The sequence below is a fragment of the Gobio gobio genome (assembly GCF_949357685.1).
Source record: "Gobio gobio genome assembly, chromosome: 8".
Lineage (NCBI taxonomy): Eukaryota > Metazoa > Chordata > Actinopteri > Cypriniformes > Gobionidae > Gobio > Gobio gobio.
The window spans coordinates 14190391-14213493 of NC_137114.1; the positions used below are offsets into that span (position 1 = coordinate 14190391).

The 23103-nt window shown below is 39.4% G+C and overlaps 1 protein-coding gene across 1 annotated transcript; it reads left to right on the forward strand.

The window, feature by feature from the left end:
- Nucleotides 1–1789: 1789 nt before the first annotated feature.
- LOC307130077 (olfactory receptor 52D1-like) lies at nucleotides 1790–2737 on the forward strand (the record flags this gene model as incomplete). The annotated part of the gene is made up of 1 exon (XM_079822949.1): nucleotides 1790–2737. One exon carries the CDS (start codon nucleotides 1790–1792, stop codon nucleotides 2735–2737), a length of 948 nt encoding a protein of 315 aa, XP_079679075.1.
- Nucleotides 2738–23103: the final 20366 nt, after the last annotated feature.

The window sequence follows — 23103 nt, forward strand, 5'->3', positions numbered from 1 at the left end:
GGCACGTCTTGGGATTCATACACCAAGACGATGGCATCCACTATCCAGTGGGCCATCCTCTTCTTGGAGACAGCCTTTCCCTTCTGCTGTCCTCCGTAACAGACAAAGAGCTGCTCTGAGGTCCTAAAGCTTTGCGTTCTGTCAACATAGATGCGCAGGGCGCGAACTGGACAGAGAAAAGCCAGGGCTGGGTCTGCCTCCTCTGAGGGCAGCGCTTGCAGGCTCACCACTTGGTCCCGAAAGGGAGTAGTGGGAACCTTGGGCACATATCCGGGCTGGGGTCTCAGAGTTCCCTGAGAGTTGCCTGGCCCGAATTCCAGGCACGATTCGTCAACCGAAAATGCCTGCAGGTCCCCTACCCTCTTAACAGAGGCCAATTTAATCAGGAGTATTGTCTTTAGAGACAAGATCTTAAGCTCAGCTGACTGCAAAGGCTCGAAGGGCGCCCTCTGCAGTGCGGTCAGCACCAGAGTTAATTCCCAAGAGGGTATAGAGGGAGGACGAGGCGGATTTAGTCTCCTCGCCCCCCTCAGGAACCTGACGATCAGATCGTGCTTGCCTAACGACTAAGAGACCTGTAGGCCTTCGCAGTCAGACTGGACGAAAACCTACAGGCTTTGGATGGGAGACGAGGGTCACCGCGCCAATCGGAGGTGGTCGCCGGACGCAGTTGCATCACGACGGCGCGCTCGACTGGCGTGATCCTCTCGTAACCCTTGGCCTGTCCGCCGTCAAGGGTAGTGAGGAGGGAGGAGCCACCTGGTCTGTTTCTGGCACTGAAAGGTGTCGTCCACGACCTGGTAAGCTCCTCATGCACCTCCGGGAAGAATGGCACTGGAGTGGGACGCTGAGAACCAGGAAAACGTTTTTCCCTCAAAAATACAAGCATGTACATACATGTTGCTCACATATTATGGTAGCCCAGTTTGTGCTGAATACAGTGCAATGACACCTTTGCCATTAAAATGTTTATAAGCAACTGAAAAAAGCACAAATGTCCGAGCATGTCAACTTTTAAAGGGCCCCAGAACTGTGCAGACCCGTAGGGGTTACAAGTGGTATATTTAATCTAAATGTTTATATTATATGTGAAACTGTTTAAAGAATTCTGTTTACTTCATTGCTTTGCTCACACCAGTAAAAAAGTGCACATGCACAGTCTAGAGTGTCCGTATGGTGTGCATATATTTATGCCTTGTTTATTTGTTTACTTGTGCATTTCAACATTTATACATCAGGCCCCTGGTCCTCTGTCTCAGTATAAATTGCAATTTGGGGTTTGTCCCATATAACTTTTTGTCCAAAACACACAGTTTGTTCAGTAAAGAGTTAAATATAAAAAAAAAGGGTCTCTGATTTTTTTCTCAGTCATTACAAGATAATAAATGGAATTTTATTTGTGGCCATGGAAAAGCATGGATAGGAAGTTATATAACTTAAAAGAAGGTAGTCTTTAGAGAGTTTGTTAAAACTGTTTTCAGTGTTTGTTACAAAGGCAATTAGCATGAGACCAGTGTCCATATATAGCAAACAAAATTGAACATTTGAAAAACACTACAGGAAGCATGTGAACGGAGAATATGGTAAGATGTCAACTCTTTTGTAACTGAAAAGAAAAAAAATAACAACAACAACAATGTATGCTAGAGGATTTGATGTTTGCTTGTTGGTGTTTTTCATCTACAGACTTCCTATATACGGTGACAATTCAACTTGATACAACTTTCTCATTAGTTTTCCAATAATTTTCCAAAAACAAAACTTCCATAATAATTACATATCATTCAAGATGCAGCCACCATCAAAGAATGAGTCCACTGTCTTGGTATTTACACTCTCTGGTCTGAATGAAACAATGGAAACTAGATATGTCTTGTTTTCTTTTACTGCACTGTATTATCCCCTGATTGTCTTTTGTAATGTAACTATAATTACTACTATACTCTTACATAAGAAGCTTCATGAGCCGATGTATGTGTTTATATGTAATCTGTGTGTAAATGGGCTTTTTGGCACTTCTGGATTCTACCCTAAATTCATGTATGATTTATTAGCACATGATCATGTGATTTCTTATATTGGATGCCTGATTCAGATATTTGTCATTTATTCATCTATTTTGTGTGACTTTTCAACATTAACAATGATGGCATATGACAGATATGTGGCAATATGTAGACCACTTGAGTATCATTCAAAAATGACAAATCAGAAAATTCTTAAATGTATCCTTTTCTGCTGGCTGGCTCCATTTTTTTCCATATCTGTTTTAATTGTTTTACTATCTAGACTCACCTTATGTGGCTTTAAAATTGAAAAGTTATATTTTGAGATTTGGGCTGTTGCAAAACTTTCATGTTTTTCTACAACAGTAAATAATGTGTTTGGGTACATTGTTATTCTTACATACTTTGGACATGCAGTATTGATATTTTGCTCATACATTTACTTAATTAGAAAGTGCAGAAAGTCAATAGAGGGCAGGCACAAATTTATGCAAACATGTGTGCCACATCTGCTTTCATTGGTCAATGTGACTGCTGCATTTATGTTTGATGTACTGTACAGTCGTTATGGTTCAAAGAATGTTCCTCAAGGTATGCGTAATTTCATGGCTCTTGAATTCATTCTTGTACCACCCATTTTAAATCCTCTTATTTATGGACTAAATCTGACAATAGTGCGCCAGCAAGTTATCAGACTGTTTTTCAAGAAACAAATGGGAATATCTAAGTAAATATTTTATTAAGTCAAAATATCCTAAGATTTCTGTGTTTTAGAATTGTGTCTCAAGAAAATCTAAAGGAACAAATCTTTGTGAGATGATTAGAAGATTTATTTAATGGGAATTGTTATTTTGCTATTGAGAATATAAGACAATAAGCCACAAGTGGTTGTGTGTAACACAATATTTTACCATGATTAAGGGAAGTCCTTAGATATGAAATAAAGTAGATGGCATTACTCACAATAGAATCTCTGTACTTCACACCCTGTTTGAAACAACACAAATATTCAGAATTGTTATACTTGGGTGAATATTCGTTGAATTCAGGTGTGCTCAGTCATGTCTTATTTCCTTTTTTTTATGAAAAAATCTCTGATATAATTACTATTAATAAAGTTTTATTCAGAAATTGTGTGTGTGTGTGTGTGTGTGTGTGAGAGAGAGAGATAGAGAGAGATTTGTAATTTGTGAACATAGAGCAGGATAGAGTACAATGAGAGAGAAAACAGTCAGTGACTGTATAACATCAGATTGATCATAGATGTTAAACCAAATGTTCTCGTTCCATATCACAATGTTCTTGTGTTTTGAAACAATGATTATGTAGAAGGAAAATATGTACAACTAGAATGAAAGCACAACATCTGTTTTTGAAAGAATGACTAGCTGTGTTACAAGTGTGATCCGTTTGAAGTTTTATTCTAAAAGTTTTGAAAATGCTTGTCTCGGTTATGACTGTAACCTGGGTACAGGGAACAAGACGCTGCGTCGAGAATTGAGATGATGACCCATCCACAGTTCGCTCCCCAGCCCGTAAGGGAAGCATCTGTCATAAGCGTTACGCTTATGCTCCCAGCACGTGACCCTGGGACAAGAACCAAGGCTTCTTCCACATAACCAAAGTATGAGCGGAATGGGTTGCCTCACAGGGAAACCCCTTGGTCTTTAGCCACCACTGCAAAGGTCTCATGTACCGCAGGCCAAAAGGTATCCTGTTGAATGCAGCTGCCATAAGAACTAACGGTCTCAAAACAGTTTGAAAGTCAGTGACTGGCCTAGCTTTATCTTGCTCATGGCTGTGAGGATCAAACTGATATGAGCAGGAGACAGACGTGCCTGCTCTCGAGACTGGTTGTTGGTGTTACTCAAGTGACACATTTGGTGCCCTGATGCGGCCAACCGGCAGCGAACAGCCGTATTGAATAGAACTGATTTCTCTGAGACCCTATTCAGAGGGGGCAAGCATCCCAGTGCTGCTACACCCCAAAGCAAATTAAGTGGCAGGATTGGCAGAATGGCCCTGAGAGGGCAACCGGAGGGAGATGGGCACCTTATAATGAGGTGTATATTAATACAGACATTTAACTCCTCAAAAATCAGATGAGTATTTATCATTTAATTCCTTAAAAATTAAATGCAGCCAAATATCAACCAGACAAGTATAAAACTGTCTGGATTAAAGGCTGAATATAGTGTATTACTACAAATGTCTAATTTAAATCAGATGAGTATATACCATCTAATTTCTCAAAATTAAATTCAGCCAAAAATCAATCAGGTTTGTGTGTGGTCGGAATAGAGAGTGAATTCTTGTCCCAGGAGGTAATAACGTAAGGATGGCCCACTGAATGGCTAAAAGCACTTTTTCAATGGTTCTGCATCTAGTCTCTCTGTTTGAGAGCTTTAGACTCAGATAGCTACAGCACCGGCAGCTCCTTTTCTTTGACCACCTGGGACAGGACTGCACCCAGCCCCCTGTCTGACGCATCTGTCTGCAACAAAAAAGGGAGATCAAAGTTAGAAGAGTGTAAAAGGACCCGTTTGCACAGCTCCATCCACTGGACGGATCTGGTGCTTCCTTTTTAGTGAGATCAGTCAGTGGGCTGGTGAGCTCTGAATAATTAGGAATAAACTTCCTATAATATCCTGCCAGCCCCAGGAACTGTCTCACCTCCTTTTTGGTCTTGGGACTTGGGCAGGCTGCAATTGCAACAGTCTCATTATTTGGGGATGCACCTGCCCATGTCCCAAGTTAAAGCCCAGATACCATACCTACACAAACCCAATTGCACACTTCTGCAGGTTCGCAGTGAGTCCAGCCACCCTCAGCGATCTCAGGACAGCACACAGATGGCATAGGCGGAATGGGGCCGGAGGATTTCGTCCATGAGATGCTGAAAGGGGGTGGGAGCCCCAAACAATCAGAACAGAAAAGTAACATTGGTGTTATCCAAACGGCGTTGTGAAGGCTGTTTTTTTCATTAGATAATGGCGATAAGGGGATCTGCCAATACCCTTTTGTTAAACCCAGTGTCAAAAAAAAAAGCCGAACCTAATCCATCAGTCAGCTCATCAACTCATTGGATAAGCATAGAATTTGGACACAGCATTAACCCTTCTATAATCGACACAGAAATAGACCAAGTCATCTGTTTTGGGTACTGTGGCGGAGCGGGCGTTGTTTAGCGGGAGAGAGAGGACGGGACCGAGCGGTGAGTAAGTAGGTCAAGTGCAGATCATGAACACCTGTGTCTGATTGCAGTAATTGGCGTGGAGAGACCGCATATAAGCCGCTGCGGGGAGAGAGTCGGGAGAGAGAGACCTGGACTGGGACTGTGCGAGCGTGCCTGAGAAGCAGAGGAAAGAAAGCAGTATCTGAGAGAAAAGTTTTGAGTCAAGAATCCTTGAATGTTTGAGACCACGCCCACATGCGTGTTTTGTGTTATACCAGTTCTGAGTAATAAAAGTCACAGTCCCAGTCACGCCGACCCGTCTTCTTCCTTCCTACACCCACCCACACGAACCAACATTACAGGTACCAAAACTATCGGGCTCGCCCAGTTGCTATGCAATTCGTTTGTTATGCCTAACTCCACCATGACCTTTAATTCATTATGTACCACTTTTTTCTTGAGCTCAGTTAAGATAGGGATGGCTGCACGCGACTTCCCAGGGGATTGTCACAATTTGGTGCTGTATGAGGTCCGGGCGACCGGGCAGGATTTAACTCTCTGAGGTCGGCAAAGGCCTTGACCTTGTTTTTTTTTTAGTTTCTACTTTTATTTGTATATACTCGCTATAGAAAAACTAAATGTTGTGCTTTTTGCAAAATAAAGGAAACAAACATGATCTATTACGATCAGCAGTCTCTCTGTCAATGAAGTTCATTCTAAAACTCTTCAGAAAATGAAATGAAAGCTCTAGCGTAAAGTTCTGCCAGGAAGATTCAATGTTACATCACTTATCACATCCAGACCTAACCAATCATGTCCTAATTCTCGGAGTATAAAAGATGGTCATTTACACATGTCTGAGTTCACAGATGCTGACGCCAACAATACATACAGTTGACGAGCTGGACGTTCCATAGCAGTCGATTGATGGTCCTACTATAAAGTTAATAATGTGCAATAGTGCCATTTAAGTCCATGCCAGCCAATCATTCTGTTCATTGGGCTGTCGCGGCAACAGACAAATCATAATCAATGCATATGATTATGCATTTCCGATGTCGATCGGATGTAGTATTTTACTCTTTCTCAATTTTGTCGCCAGCATGTCTGTATAGAGCAGATGCATTGTATGAGACACGCGCCTGCTTGTACAACGCGATTGCTCGTTGTTCTTTCTAGTGTGACCGGATGCTCTCCTAAAATGTTGTTTATTAATTGAAATTAAATTAATAAGAAAAGCTTGCAGCCTACAAATTTTTGTTTCAATCATGTTGTACGTCATGTTCAATGCGGTTGTACGGCAGCTTTGTGTGCTCCTGAAAGGGCGATTTCTCTCGGTAAGTGTTACTGCAGCAAGTTGTGGAAACGGTTTAGGCTTTTAATCTGATGAGTGGGTATGATTTTTAGCTTGTTTCAGGCATATGTACATTAGTTTATGCGACGCTGTAGGATCAAAATGAAATCAAACGATCAATAAAGATGTAGTGGACAACACATTCCAGGGCCCAGTTTATGGCCGGGGCCACTCTCTGTCCATAACAGTGGACAAAGGTTTGCTACATTTTGATTGGATCTTGGTAGACTGAGACAAACAAACTGTCCAATGCCATCAGATAAGATGCTATGACAACATCCAGACACCTCTTAGAGGCAAAAAAGACCAGCTCTTGTACCAAGCCCAGGAAGGACAAGACATCTCATTGGCCCAAATGCAGTACCTGCCCTTCACCCACATCTCTAGTGTCCTGGTCTATGACTGCCATAAAAATTCCACAGGACCTTAGCAGTACTGGGTGAAACAAAGACCACAATGATTCATCTAAATCCATTCATAACTATGTTTGGAAACCTTAAGACTGATGTAAACTACACACATCCATTTCATACTTATTCAGAGAAACAAGTATTCTCAGTGACAGCTATTTGTAATGCAACATCTTACACTGAAAAAAGTCTAACATTGCTGTTGTTCGTTTAATGTGTATTTTCTCATTGAAATAGCTTAAAATTATTAGTTTTTTAATGTAAAGTAAACGTTTCAGTTTATATTTATGTTTGAATCCATTTTTTTTACATTGATGCAATATAAATCGGCAGCGGGACATTAAACTGAATGGATTAATTTGATCAGAGCATTTTTATTAGATTGAGCAGGATTTGCACATGCGCATTGTTTGAGTTGGAGATCCTGCGCTCTGACCTGACCTGTAGGATTACAAAAAAAAACGTCCGTCACAGTTGAACCGTCTGAAGAACGCACACACAATCTGTTGAGCGGCGGCCGTGACGGTACACACTTCAACAGACCCCTCCAGCCAGGCTGACAGAAGAACTACGAGCAACATTGATACTGGTAAGGTAAACTTTGTCTACCATTAACGTTTTTTCCCCCCAAGTATACCTGACTGGCCCTGACTCATTTACATTAGCCGCCCTTTTGTCGTGGGCGAGTAACGTTAATGCTATCACAGGTCGGTCGCTAGTTAACTGGCTAATAAATGCAAACTATCATTTCTAAATGCATTTTGCGGGGGCATGACGTTAGCTAAAGTTACCACGTAAGTGTAGTTAACGTTACAGCTAATGGTATGTTTGTGAATTCAAATGCATATGTTCTGCTGAATGTTTTTTTAATAGTCAAAAGTGGCGCGAAGAACCTACAAAATGCTTATTTGTCGAGATTAACATTACTGTCTTTTAAGAGCTCTGCGGGTCTGTTTTAAATCTAGCAAGTGAAGATATCAGTATCATATGAAACTAAACGACATTAGGCATTAATTAGTAACAACCTTGACATGTTGGTTAGATTTTTTGACACTTGAAATGTTGTAACGTTAACGTTAGTTATGCTGCCTTCACGTGCTATCGAAAATTTGATAATTCCGATTTCTGAAGTCGTGATTACGAGCTCATTGCATTCAAATTTCAAAATGTGAGGGCGTTCATGTGCAATTTTTACCTCAGAAACTCGTATAATTCCGATGGCACGTGAAGGCAGCATTAATCCCCAAGTTCAAGAGGCAAACATGACTGATGGTTAGGGTAAACGTCTATTAAACCCATTAAGCACACTACTATCTTTGAGGTCAGATTATATATATTTTTTTAAAATCTTTTTTATATATATATATTTATCATCCTACTTGATGTCTTAGCCAATTGATGTGTTTGTTACTATATGCCTCTTGTAATTTCAAACTAATCACACCATTGCACACTGAGATATGGGTATCCATGTGTTCACACTGTCGGGCGGCCATTTTGAAAGCTGTCTGAAAACCTTCACCAAAAGAGTAGCCCCTTACATGTTCTTTTTTTTTTTTTTTTAGATGTTTAACCCTTTATTTTCGAGAAGTATAACATCTTACTGCAAAATTAAGCGATTCATGTTTAGACTTTTGCATATTATAACCTGGATGTGGGAAATAATTACAGTTAGATCCAAAAGATAGTTTTAGCAACATAGTGCAGGTGCTACAGAACATTGTTAGCTTACTAGTTGTATAAGATTTTGTGCTACACTAATATATTACTTCACAGGCATTACTGGCTTGTACTTTTAAATCCATTGTTTTATAAATGTACAGTTTATTGATGTTCTTTGGTTTTACACGGCTGTAATTTTTAAAGAACTATTGTTAGGTGAGCTTAAAGGGTTAGTTCACCCAAAAATGAAAATTCTGTCATGAATTACTTACCCTCATGTTGTTCGACACCCGTAAGACCTCCGTTCATTTTTGGAACACAAATGAAGATATTTTTGTTGAAATCTGATGGCTCAGAAAGGCCTCAATGTACTTTGCACTCACAAGACCCATAAAAGGCACTAAAGACGTCGTTACAAAGTCCATCTCACTACAGTGGTTCTACAATAACTTTATGAAGCAGCGAGAATAGTTTTTGTGTGAAAAAAAAGTAATGAAGCTTCGAAGCGTTATGAATCAGTGAGTCGAATCATGATTCGGATCGCATGTCAAATCGCCAAACTGCTGAAATCACGTGACTTTGGCGATCCAAACCGCTGAATCGATACAATGGATCATGAAGCTCCGGAGCGTATCGAATCAGTGTTTTGAAATCGGTCCTCACTATGTAAGTTATTTAGGGTTTTTTTGCACACAAAAATTATTCTTGTCACTTCACAAAATTATTGTAGAGCCGCTGTAGTGAGATGGACTTTGTAACGACGTCTTTAGTGCCTTTCATGGGTCTTGTGAGTGCAAAGTACGTTGAGGCCAATGGAGGCTTTTCTGAGCCATCGGATTTCAACAAAAATATCTTCATTTGTGTCTGAAGATGAACGGAGGTCTGACGGGTGTCGAATAACATGAGGGTAAGTAATTAATGACAGAATTTTCATTTTTGGGTGAACTAACCCTTTAAAGGGTGCAATACTATGAAAATCACAGCTTTAGTGTGACATCAATAAGAAAGTATATTTTCAATAATAGCAGTCCATATTAAAATATGTATGAACTTAATACATGACCTAGATTATTTATTGAGCAAAATTGTCCTTTTAAATTGAATTTATTAATAATTATTAATTTTAAAAAGGTTTGATGTTCCACTAAAGCTCAGTGTGCTCCCTTTAAGCTCACCCACATTGAACGTCTATATAAATACTTTATAAACAGACTTTAAATATTAATTGATGGTTGTCACTTCAAGTTAATCTTAATAAAAAAAAAAAATTATATGTTGTTTAAAATAAGCAAGAATTTTCCCAAAAAAATATTGTGAGCTTAATAGAGACAGAGCGACACGCGTCATAATCTGAAGACCACGCCCACCGGGGGGGAAAACAATCAAACCGTCTCCATTGACTTTGCATTGCGGGAGGCTGCCTCCTTGTCATTTCGGACTTATTACAAAAAACTGAACAATGTATAAAAGCTGATATGTGACAAAGTGAACTGCAAACAAGCTAAACAAAACCCAGAAGCAAAAACCCAGACGTTTTTATAAGCTGTTGACCCAAAAAACGAGCGTTTAAGGACAAAAAGTGGATTCAGGCCATTGAGACTGAGCGCTACAGGTCATATTACACTGAGAACTACGCCCACTAGAGCGGAATGTAATCAACGACAGGAAATATCATATATATAAAACGGACATTTGGATATTTGACTTAACAGTGACAAAATGTTTACTGCACACATACACATACCGAGACATACTGCGTGTCAGGATCCCAAAATGTACCCATTCATCCTGCTGAAGCGTCACTTTGTATTGCCTGTATCCACTTTTATCTTCTTAAACGCTCGTTTTTTTGGGTCGACAGCTTATAAAAACTTATTTATGTGTTTTTTAGCTTGTTTGCTGTACACCTTGTCACATAGCAGCTTTTAGACATTGTTCTGTTTTTTGTTATAAGTCCGAAATGACAATGAGGCAGCCTCACGCAATGCAAAGTCAATGGAGAGCGTTGTATTGTTTCCCCCCCCCGGTGTGGGCGTGGCCTAAATACGCTCTGTCTCTATGGCAACAGGGGTTTAAAGAGTACAAACATGTACCCATTAAGCACAGCCAGACCTTTTGCATTTAATGATGTATATCTTAATTTCTTCTTCTGCTGTCAATAGTACGGATGTGGTGGAGGAATTCTTTTAGGATGGTAGAATTATATTTAATTTTTATTTTTCAAATATTTTGCGTTCCCTCGCAAAACTTTTGCAAAGTTATTTGCGTTCTCCCAAAATTCTCCCATCCTAAAAAAATGTCCACCACTACGTCCCTTTAGGGGCTCCGTACAATAGCATAAGGTAATATGTGATCTTTTATTCACACTCTTAATTATCTTGTGTTCAGTATTTATCAGCCATAATATTACAAGGCTCAGCTATTTCTAGCTGTTAATGTTAGTTTGCTACACTGTTGACAGCATTTACATGTGGTAGAAATGTACCAAAATGTTAGCCAGCTTTCCTAAAATCATAAAGTATATATCTATTTATGTTAAATGTTGGCTATTCATAATTTGTGCATGATGCTAGTAGTTAACACACTTTGATGGCTATAAGCTAAAACTTAATCATGTTTTCTCTTCCAACTTCAGGGAAGCAGCCACCAATCAGTTGTGTTCCTGCTGTGCAACTTATTTGGAAGCTCCTGCCAGTGATCATTTCTTGTGGTAAGTTCTATTTACAATGTCATGAGGGCATTTGTGAAAATTAGGCATCCTAAAGTGTAGAATTTTCTCTCATCTGGGAAGTTGTCTACCAGATCTACTAAGTAAAACTAGATGTGCTCTGCTCAGTTGCCTAAAGGTATCTTTTCTATCTCAGGTTTCTTCAGTTATCTGTACATGTGGAAATGTAAAGACTGTGACAATTCATATTCAAGAAGATCTGAACTTTTGAAACACTATAAACTTGATCATCGGCATTATGGACAGGGCCGTGCTTACCCCTGTACTTATAAGAATTGCCCATGCACATGCAAGACATGGAAAGCTCTACTGGCCCATCTAAGCAAATACCATCCTGCTCAACAATCCTCACAGAAAGATAGCGTTTCACAATTCTTCAAGTGCCACATTTGCGACAACAATCTACTTTCTACTGAGACTGACTATTTTCGACACATTGGAAAACATTTGAAAAACCATGAATCTGTCAGTTGTATGTTTGCTGATTGCTCATACAAAACCAATCTATATGGAGCTTTCAATACTCACAAATGGAGAAAACATACCCCCCATACAATTAATGATTTAAAGCCTGGAATTGTTGATGGACCTGTTGATAGTCCTGCTGTTGTAGAATCATTTGTAAGGGGCAACACCGAGCTGTCAGATGAGGATTTACTATGTGAAGAACTTCCTGATGAAGAATCAACGGATTTGACAAATGTTATTGAACTTAAATTAGCCTCAGTCTTACTTAAGTTAGAAAATGCTTTTCTGGTGCCAAGTGCAGCTGTGAATGAACTACTGGAAGAGTTGCAATATTTAATTGGTACTGTCTCTGTGCCGGCCACCCAAAAGACTATAATCCACTTCTTAAAGGATCACAATTGCCAGATTGATGAATCAGTTGTGAAAGAGTTGACCACTGTACTTTGCACTTCAAATCCCATTCAAGCTGCAATAGGAAACCATGGTCCACTGTCAACCACTTGGAAACGGAAGACATACTATAGAAAAAACTTCAGTGTTGTGAAACCAGTTGAATATGTGTTAGACCGAAAGAATGGAAAGTCTTTTCAGTATGTGCCTTTACTAAAATCTTTGCAGCAACTTCTAAATTGTGAACCTATTCTAAATAACGCTACAAATTTGAAAGAAAAACATCAACCAGGGGATAGTGATAGCCAGGTATACAGATGATGTTGGGATGGACTTCTCTTTAAAAGAAATGCTATTCTCTCAAAAGAGTGTGCAATTTCTTTGATTTTGTACGTTGACGATTTTGAAATATGCAATCCCCTTGGTACATCACGTAAAAAACACAAAATATGTGCCTTGTATTGGATTTTAGGCAATCTGCCACCTGGTTTTCAGTCATTGTTGTCCTCTATCCATTTGGCTGCATTGATCAATAGCAATGATGTCAAGGTTTATGGTTCTGACAAAGTTTTAGAGCCTTTGACTAGTGATCTCATAACATTAGAACAAAATGGGGTTTTTGTGAGTAAGTTGGGGAAAACTTTGAAGGGCACAGTGCAGTGTGTTGTTGCCGATAACCTTGGAGCACACAGTATTGCTGGTTTTGTAGAAAGTTTTTCTGGCAGATATGTTTGCAGATTTTGTACGGCAGATAAAAAAGATTAACGCTGTCTTTTCTTTCTCTCACCAGAATAAAATGCTACTGTAAAGCATAATCGAAGTCACTGCACATAATGTGTTAATATTTGCCAGAAATCGCTGCAAATACAGTGAAAATGCTGTCTATCCTGCTAAATCCTATTCAAACAGACTGACAGCGCGGAGTTGTTTAGAACTATTGAGCGCTCTATGGCTCTAGTCAGCACAATATGGCTGTTATCTGATTGGCTGAAGTAGACGGTGGGTGGAGTCAGGTTTTCTGCTCCTGTAGGAAATGTTCTGTTCATTCAGAATTTCTCTTACATATCTGTGTTTTCTGACATGTCCTGAAAAAAGTCAGAAAATAACAAGAATAACGTCATACGTGTTGGGAAGTTACACAGAAATTGTAATAAGTTACTTATTACTCCTTAAAAAAGTAATATTACATTACTTATTACAAGTTATGTTACTCTTTACGTTATGTTACGTAGTAGTAGTAGTTAGTTCTTTCACCACCGATTTACTTTTACTCCGATTTAAAAGTTAAAAACTTAGATACATCCAGTTTGTTGCTAATGAGACAATCAGGCTCAAGAATGGCTTGTTTGCACTCAAAATATTTCTGACTAAAAAATAATTCTCCAGTTTTATTTATTTTTATTTTCTATGCATTTTCCCCTACAAAATCACTCCAATCATTTTAGGATGCTAAATTCTTTTAGTCATTTAGCAGACGCTTTTATCCAAAGCGACTTACAAATGGGAACAAAAGAAGCAACTAGAACAGTCAAGGGCAACAGTATGCAAGTGCAGGAACAAGCAGTTGAATTCCTGTTCCTGTATTATTTTTCTATTCTGCGATATATATTGTGATATGAAAAAAAAATTACAATGCCAGTTTTTTCCAATATTGTGCAGCTCTAGGGAAAACAATTCTGATCAGGCAGAAATCTCACCACTAATCCAAACGCATTTTAACTTCAGAACCTCTGATAAACTGCAGCTCACAGTCTCAAACACAGCTATTGCATTACAGTTTTTAGATCACAGCATACGCTGGTGTTGCATCAGCTGGGCGGAGTTGATGCACTCTGCGAATGCACGTTATCAGTTATACTTTTTAAAAATTTATTTATTTTTATTTACTGTGTGAGAATTTGTGTCGGGTGACCGCATGTGAAAAAATGTGAATTGCATGAATCTCATGAGACCGCTTCTAACCAGACGAGAAATCTTGTCACTTTTAATCTAGTCACACCCCTTGTAATAAACATTTGATTTGTTTGATTTGCGCCTTGTAACACAGTTCGTAGATATGGGAAGAAGGAGGTGGGAACCGGTGAACATTTAAAATACGTTAATCAATAAATAAATAAACAAACAGAAAGTAAAAGCGGCAGCCCCTCACGGACAACTGCCGCACACACACACACACACACACACACACACACACACACACACACACACACACACACACACATAACAAAACGTAAATAAAACCAATAAATCCAGAGATCCGAGATCTTGCGTCGCTCGTCACGTTCCTATTCAAGTTTTGAAAGTTTAGGGTGTATAAGTGCTTGCACATTATATTCTAACATGAAATTCTGAAACTACTCATTTTCTTTTTCTTTTTTATGCAGGAAATTGAGTTTGAAGAACTGGAGCAGACAACCATGGCGATCTTTATCACTGGGAAAGAGGATCCTCTCCATCCACCCAAAGACATTCAAATTTTCATTGAAGGAACAGAGGTCCTGAACGAGTTGCCCTCGGTAGCAACCGCTTTTGCCATGGTCTTTGGGCTCATATACACACTAAACCTAAAATATCCAAAAAGGCTGCAGTTCACCTATGAATTTGTGCAAAAGGTCCTGATGGAGCTTGATGGGAAAAAGATGACCCCAAAAGTCGCTAGACTGACCACCCAGCTGTACAGCACAGAGTAGGCAGAGCTGAATTGCACAGACTTGCTTGATTTTATTTTCTATTTGTGGTTCAATTTTATAGTGTTTTTACAGCCAAGACTTTGGATCCTTTTTATTAAAGTTTGCACTTACAAGGCTGCATTTTTACAGCAGCATTTACAAATGTGGCTGCCCAAGTTCAATGGCTACCAGCCTCAAAGGCTGAAGTAGGCAGAGTGTCTAAGGAGTTCCACTGTTCACTGTCTGAGGAGCACTTTATAAGCACAGCTTCTTCCTCCATACATTTCTCACGGGGTTGTACCTTTCTTGTCTCTTGCTGTGCAGTTGGCACATCCTGCCCTCTTCTCATGAATTGATTTGTCTCTGGTGTTCAGCTGAAAGAGACTGTTGTTCATCATTGTATATAAACCGGTATACAATACTGTCATAGTGTTTAATTGTATTTTAGGATGTTTTATGGTGAAATGTGTCCTGTCAGGACAAATGATCCTAATTTAATATTACTGATTGATCAATTTGTGACATTTGTGGGCTCAAAGTATTTGTGGGACTGTTGATCTTCATACATTTGCAACAGATGTTCAATGTTGTCATTTTATTAAACAATAAATTTGAATGTGTTCTAAAGGAAAGTGTTCTGATAGTCATTGATCAAAATGTATTCAAAGTTTTTTTAATTACATTTTATTTTTTGACAATTATTTTTGAATTGAGACAACCTAAAACAATTAATTTACTCTGATCTATAAATATTAGTCTGTTTTAACATAAAAAAATTAGTTTGTTCCAACCTAAAATAATTAATTTACTTTAACCTGTACATATTAGTTTTGGTCGTTAATTGTAATTTAAAATAATTAGCTTGTTTCAACCTAAAATAATTCATTTGATCAACCTTTAAAAAGTGGTTGCATGGATTTAAACTTTTCAGGTTAAACTAAATTAAATGATTTACTTTGAGTCAATGACAAATATTTCGTGTGATCGATTACTTCAATTTTTTTACGCTGATCCAAGGTTTTTATTTTTTCAGTGTACACAGAATCAGCTGTTAATGAACAAATGAATGAAAAGTTCAATCTTTTCCCATCATATTTGGTTTCTATTTGTTTAGAATATTGCCAAGGGTATTCTGATGGTGGTTTGGAAAGTGAGAAATGCATTGGTAAACTTTAAAGACACTTTAAAGACTTCTAACTGTGTACAGTATGCAAATGAGTTCCACAGGAGAAAGGAGGGTGAGTCTCACTGTGGACCCCCTCTGATGCAAGCAGCCAATCGCAACACTGGAATGGAGAAGCGCCAAATTGCAATCTCCTCCTATTCGGAAATGGATAAAGGTACCCTTTCAACAGACACACCTTGTTCTGAGTCTCACCAGCAAGGATGAGACTGTAACAGTTCACCACGTTCTGAGTTTCTCCTGCGAGGATGAGACTGTGACAGAGCAACCAAGTTCTGAGCCTCTGGTTCATCCAGAGAGACAACAAAAGATCTGAGGATCTGAATCTACAGCTGGTGAGGCAGCAACAGATACGACCACGTTCTGAGCCTCCAGCCTGTGAGGAAAGAGACATTAACAACCACTACGTTCAGAGTTTTAGTCCAGCGAGACGACTACAGCAAGTCCAGAGTCTCCATGCCAGAGAGACCAAAGCGGATTGACCAAGTCCTGAGTGTCTGACCCACAGAGTCAGAAGACACACAGAGACGTTTGCAACAAGGTTAAGCTCAGGAGAGCAAACCTTCACTTCAAGGTTCCTTCGTCTGCGTGTTCCAGATTAAGGACCTTCTGCACCTACTTCAGGGCCTCATCTGCGTGTTCCAGATTTTAGGACCCTTTGGTGCTCCAGGAGATCAGCATCCCACAGATCTTCGTGTTCAAGACTGTTGAAACGGATTCCAGCTCCTTTCCCACTGCATTGTCACCCAGTACAACCAGTGGAAGAAGTCACCTCCATCGGACTACTTAGTGGAACGTAAATATCACTTAACCAAACCTCTTTCCAGAAACCTTGGCATTGTTGTATATTATCAGTATATGATTTTCTAATTTACATTAGAGTTAATTAAACTGATGCTAGTTAATAACAAATAATCTTTCGTTATTTGTTTGATGCATAATAAGGTTCTTCACCTTAATTTCAGAGAAACAACAGTTTATCTTTCTATAAGATAACGCAACTCTTCCATAGCCACACTCAACTTAATCACATGTATTTTATGTATCTTATGCACTTTATTCCTTTATCATTCATTGTATTCATTTAGTAGTTGTGTTAGTTATTCTTGTTTATCTTTTGTTAATAAAATCTATTTTATTACAATTGTGTCTTACTTGTGCTGATAATACAGAAAAGGCTCTACAAGTTAGAAATCTCACCAATCTTTCAGATGAATCAGCTGACCAACTCTCCCCACTTTACATTCAATCTAAAATGATTGAACAGCCTCCTGTGTGGAGTGTTCTCATAGAGCCAAGGTAAAAGACCTTGACTAGTGTCCCAAACTAAGAGAGGGGGAAGGTGCTCATCTGATGTAATCATAACCACACCTTAGGTGACGTGTGATCCAGAAATCACAACGTCATCGGTGATGTGAGTACCAATCACTACCTTACTTAACGTCCTTGGATGGACGCAGGTAAAATCACTACATAATTGGCGTCCCTTGTTTGGGCCCAAAAGTGAAATTATTACAAAGGTTTTACCGTTCAGAGTGATTGACCTGATTCCGTCGTTGGGTAAGTCATTATATGAAGTTACTGGTACTGTGTTTAGGCATTAATCTGAAAAGTAGGTGTGATTTTAGCTTGTTTCAGGCATATGTACATCAGTTTATGCGACGCTGCAGGATCAGAATGAAATCAAGCGATCTATAGTGTTACCATTCAGAGTGATTGACCTGATTCCGTCGTTGGGTAAGTCTTCTCCTGATGGAGTTGATAACATTGGGCATTTGTATGGGTGTTTAACAACTGTGTTTCCTTTTTAAGGTATTCAAGATCCTTCCCCTCCGCCGTTTTCCTACAACCTATGTTTTTTTGTTTGTTTTATTTATTCTGATTTGTAATTATGGCTCGTCATATGTGGGTTGAATGATGTGCTATTAAGTTGTTTTGGTTTTTTTTTTCTTGTTTTGCGATTATTTGTTATTGGGAATTGTAGTTTTCAGTTAAGTGTTATTTTTTTGGTTTACTATTTTTATTTTATTTTCTGTTGTGTTTATACTGACTTGATTTATTCTTGGTTTATTCTCTAATTGTGATTTCTGATTTTGTGTCTGTGTGTGTGAGTGTGTGTGCGAGCAATTGCAAAACTTATTTTGCTAGGTGCTTAGGGCTTCAGTCAGGAATCCTTGCTTTCTCCGCGTGCTGGTGGTGGTGGTTTGAACACTGGGTGCTGTGTGCAGTGATACACACGGATTTTGTGTGTGAGTGATAAGAGATTACTTCAAATTGTGTGGCTGTATTCCTTGCCCATTAGCCCTCAGCCAAAGCTTTTTGAATGTAGTGATGTGTATGTTAAATCTGTGGTGACTGACTTCTGAATGACCATATTCCTCTTCTGACAAATAACATCTTTGAGCAGATGGTGTGGCGTGTCTTGCCTGGCACCCTCAGTTTATTTTTATGTGATTTTTGAATTAATAACTCTTTTATACGATATTCATGTCTCTGTTCCTTACTAGTGCAACCAACTTGCGTGCCTTAATATAAAGTGTATTAATCATTCTCTGTGTGATGTCAGAGTGACGTAGTTGGTTTTCTTAAAGCTGCATTTATTATAATCTAAGTAGTTGGGCCCTTAGTGCCTTGCCACATTGTGGTGCAGTCGGCAGGATCTTGCACTGGTGTAGGACAGAGATGTGAATTGTATATTGTTTGTCTTGATACATTGTTTTTATCTCTTTGTTTTGTATTTTTATTTTCTTTGGTTGTGTGAAGTTTTTTTTTTTTTTGGGGGGGGGGGGGGGGTGTCTTTTTTTGTTGAATAGGAACAGGACAACGGTGACCCTGTGCAGCCAGCAATGCTTGGGCAGTGTATCCATTTTCTTTGATTTGGCTTTGACCCTTTCAGGTACTGCAACACTGTCATCAGGTAGATATTGTGCCAGCCTTAACTGTTAGCGGTCAAGTTAGGGTGCGGGGTCGTCGTGTGAACCTTATTCCTGAGGGAACATTAAACCTAGTAGCCGCTACCTGTTCCACTCAGTATTCTAGCGGGGCAGTCTTATTTGAACCACCAGAGGTAGGTCTGCCAGCAGGCTTGTTGGCATCTCCGGCCCTGGTTTGAGTGGCTCGGGGAACAGTATATATACCGGTAGTAAATGTCGGTACAACTGATATTGTTCTTTATCCATGTATTACTATTGGCACTTTAAGACACGTGGATGTGGTTAGTTTGCCTTCTGAGGTTAGTGAGGTTCAGCCGGTGGCAGTGTCAGCAAGTGTTCAGGCGGCTCGAGTTATTTCAGTGCGGGATCAGATTGATACTCTGGATCTGACTGTACTACCAATGGCCGACCAAGTGAAAGTTCGGGCCTTGCTTTTGAGGTCAAGTCTGTGTTTTCCACACATGAGGGGGATCTTGGGTGCACCGGCCTTATCTCTCATGACATACCTCTTGTAGATCAGACTCCCATTAGGCAGCGACATTGGAGCGATATGTCGTGGATACCTCCGTCTGAGTACGAGAGAGTTAAGGCGCACATAAATCAGCTTCTCAAGGCACAAATAATTAGGGAGAGCAGTAGTCCTTATGCATCACCCATTGTGCTCGTGAGGAAGAAGGATGGTGGTTTGCACTTGTGCGTAGACTACCGCCTTCTGAATGCGAGCACAAGGAAGGATGCTTTTCCGTTACCTCGTATCGAGGAGACCTTGGACTCACTGACGGGTTCCCAATGGTTTTCTACCATGGACCTCGCCAGTAGGTACAATCAGGTACCAGTTACGGAGGGGGATAGATACAAAACGGCCTTCTGTACTCCATTTGGCCTGTTTGAGTGGAATCGGATGCCCTTTGGGCTTTGTAACGCTCATAGCACCTTCCAGCGGTTGATGCAAAGGCTGTTTGGTGATAAACAGGGACAGTCTCTCCTTTTTTACCACGATGATATAGTTGTGTTTTCGGCATCAGTAGATCAACATCTTTCTCGGATGGAGGTGGTCCTGAGTCTGCTGCTGAGGAAGGGCTTAAAAGCTAAATTGGGGAAGTGCTCATTTTTCCAGCGGGAGGGAAGATATCTGGGTCATGTAGTTTTGTCTGAAGGTGTCGCTACAGACCCAAGTAAGATTGAGGCAGTGACCCAATGGCGTTGCCCCACTACTGTAGGTGAGGTTCGTTCCTTTCTGGGATTCGCGAAAGACGCCCGGAAAGAAAGAAAATAAGGGAGATTTCCCGGAATCCATCCACAAAATAAGGGATTTTTTTTTTACAAGATTCTTACCCACAAACTTTAAAAAAAAGCACTAATCATTAACAGTCTAAAGAGTTTATACACAATATATTTTGATTTTGGCCATCAGCGTCCTGATCCATCATCGCACATCACACTCATCTATACTCTACTCTTCTTGATGTTCACTTCCCGCTACTTTTTCCCTCTTCCTCCCGCCTGCTGCTGCAACTGTCTTCTTCGATAGTAGCCTAAGCCAGTGTTTCCCAACCTTTTTTCAGTCATGGCACCCTTTGAAAATGTTCTCCATTTTGTGGCCCCCCCTCTCATATGTTACGCTAGGGGTGTAACGGTACAGATTGCTCACGGTTTGGTTTGATTCACGGTTTTATGTTCACGGTTTCGGTACGGTTCAGTATTTGCTATGTTCTGGGAAAAAAGGACTACTGTCAAATAAAAACAAGAATAATAAGAAAAATGTATTTAAATACAAGCAGCAGCACAAATAAATACTATTGAGCAATGATACTAATTTAAATGATACTAAACTAAGCTTTTCAGGTTTTTCAGGTACGTCTAACATTAGTTTTCAGGTACAGAAATTTATCAAATGTAAAATAACATTGCATGTTTGATGTATAAATTAAAGATTAATCCTATTAAACTTACAAAAGCATTTCAATCAAGAGCAGTGAGTGATGTCCTTGTCTTTTGTTGTTTGACATTAAACCCTTTAAGACCTAAGGCTACTGCCCCTTTAAGACCTAATGCTCGGATATGCGTCGTCTTTCTCGACTGTATAAAGTTTACTTAAGGCATATACAGACTATGTCTGCTAGAATACTCATCAAGATGGACATGTTGCCATACTTTTTGTGTGAGTTTGTCCGTTCAAGAGCAAGACTTGAAAGAGAACTCAATATTTGCGCACTGTGAGATGTGTGCGCGCTTTCGGACGAGTGCACAGAGACACATTTTCTCACAGCGCGCGGGATTTCTCATTCGCGTCTTCTGGCTTTAAACTCGGGTGATGACGGCGAAAAGGACTGGTCATATTCAAACATACGGCATGCAATGAACAAAGTTTACAAAGAGAGAATTATTTGTAAAATTTGAACAAAAAATTATATATTTTAAGGACTTTTACACGGCACCCCGGTTGGGAAACACTGGCCTAAGCTACTGTCTGTGTACTGCCACCTGCTTGACTGGAGGTCTAGCAACCCAAGAGCAAGCCACGTCACTGACACAAATAGTTGTGTGTTCCGAGTTAACACAATCAGAGCATAAAAATACGGGATATTTTACGGGAAAATACTAAAACGGGAAGACAGCGGGAAAAGAGCTAAAATACGTGAGAAACCCGGAAAAAACGGGAGGGTTGACAGCTATGCCACCTCTTCCAAGCGGGCCAAGGCCGGCCAAACGAACCGCACCAGGGCACGGAACGGAGTGCTCACACTAGTCAAACGAACTGGGCTTTGGGGTGAAACACGCTCGGCATGGTTCAGAGTGCCTATTGTAAGTACACCCTTAAAATAATGCGCATGAGTCACAAAAACTGAATAAACGCGTTAATGTATAACACAGCCACTTTTACCATTTTCAATGAAAGGAAATTAATGCTTTCAAAACAAATTTAAAATGATAATTTGAAGAATTCTCTCATATGCGCAGAAAATGCCAGACTCGTCGTAAAACCAGGCCTCTGCGTGACTGGAGCCGCGGGAATGCATCATTTCATGAAGGCTGTCAACAAACCAAAATGAAAGAAGCTAAAAGTATATATAACAAATTAAAAACACATTCCAACAAATTAATTTTAAACGTAAAATCAACTTCATGAAATCAAATCGGCATGAGAAACTTTCACATTCTTCTGTAACGTTACATCTCGGCATCTCATGAACTTGACGAGCTTCCTTAATCCACTTATTTATTTCTAAACGTGTTCACCACCATATCTGACAAAAAATGTTAACAAATGTATTTACTATTTAATTTTAGAAAGAGAAAAGCAATCCAACCTTCCATCTTGGTCGCATGAAGCTAAAATGCCATTATCGTCTTGCGAGGCAGCAGTCATTGAAGGGCGGAGTCAATATTCAGCGTGTTCTTTTGCACTTTCAGTGTAAAAATAAGATAACACTATGTAGCACACCATAATTACACTGAAGGTGAGTACTCTTTAACACTGTAGATTGTTAATTTAACTCTTTGGAAATTAATAACTTTTGCTAATTTTACACTGCCGATTTTACTGTCAACCATCAACCAAAAAAAAATAAATAAAAAAAAACTGCCAACTCTCCACCTTCTGACCTAACATGTAAACAATATGGGAAGCGTGCTAGCCAGACGGGATTTGAACTTTGTTGGTTAAAGACCTAGGGTTTGTTGGATTTTAGTCTCACTATTAACTAACTATTAACTATGACCTTTGACTCAATAAACTCCGATCTACTGTTTATTAAAAACTGTATTAGTCTGCTATTAGTGGCTGAAGCCTCCGTTAGCTCTAATAGGATGTTGTAGGATTAGATGTGTGAGAAATTAGTCCTACACACAAGAATTAAAAAAGTGTTTTAAAGGGAAAAAACATACAAATGTCTTGAAATACACCATCTGAACAATGTTTTTTATTTTTATTTTTTTTTTAGGTGTGGTGACCATAGTACTGTATAAGTGGAATAATTGACCCCAGGCCGTTGAATTATTGAAAAATAATGCACACCCTTAAAGTTGAAACAAAATGTTTAATTGTTCTCTGATATCTACATAGAGGGCAAAAATTGTACAGATACGGTTTTACAGGTCCATTTACAACCCTAGAAATTGTCC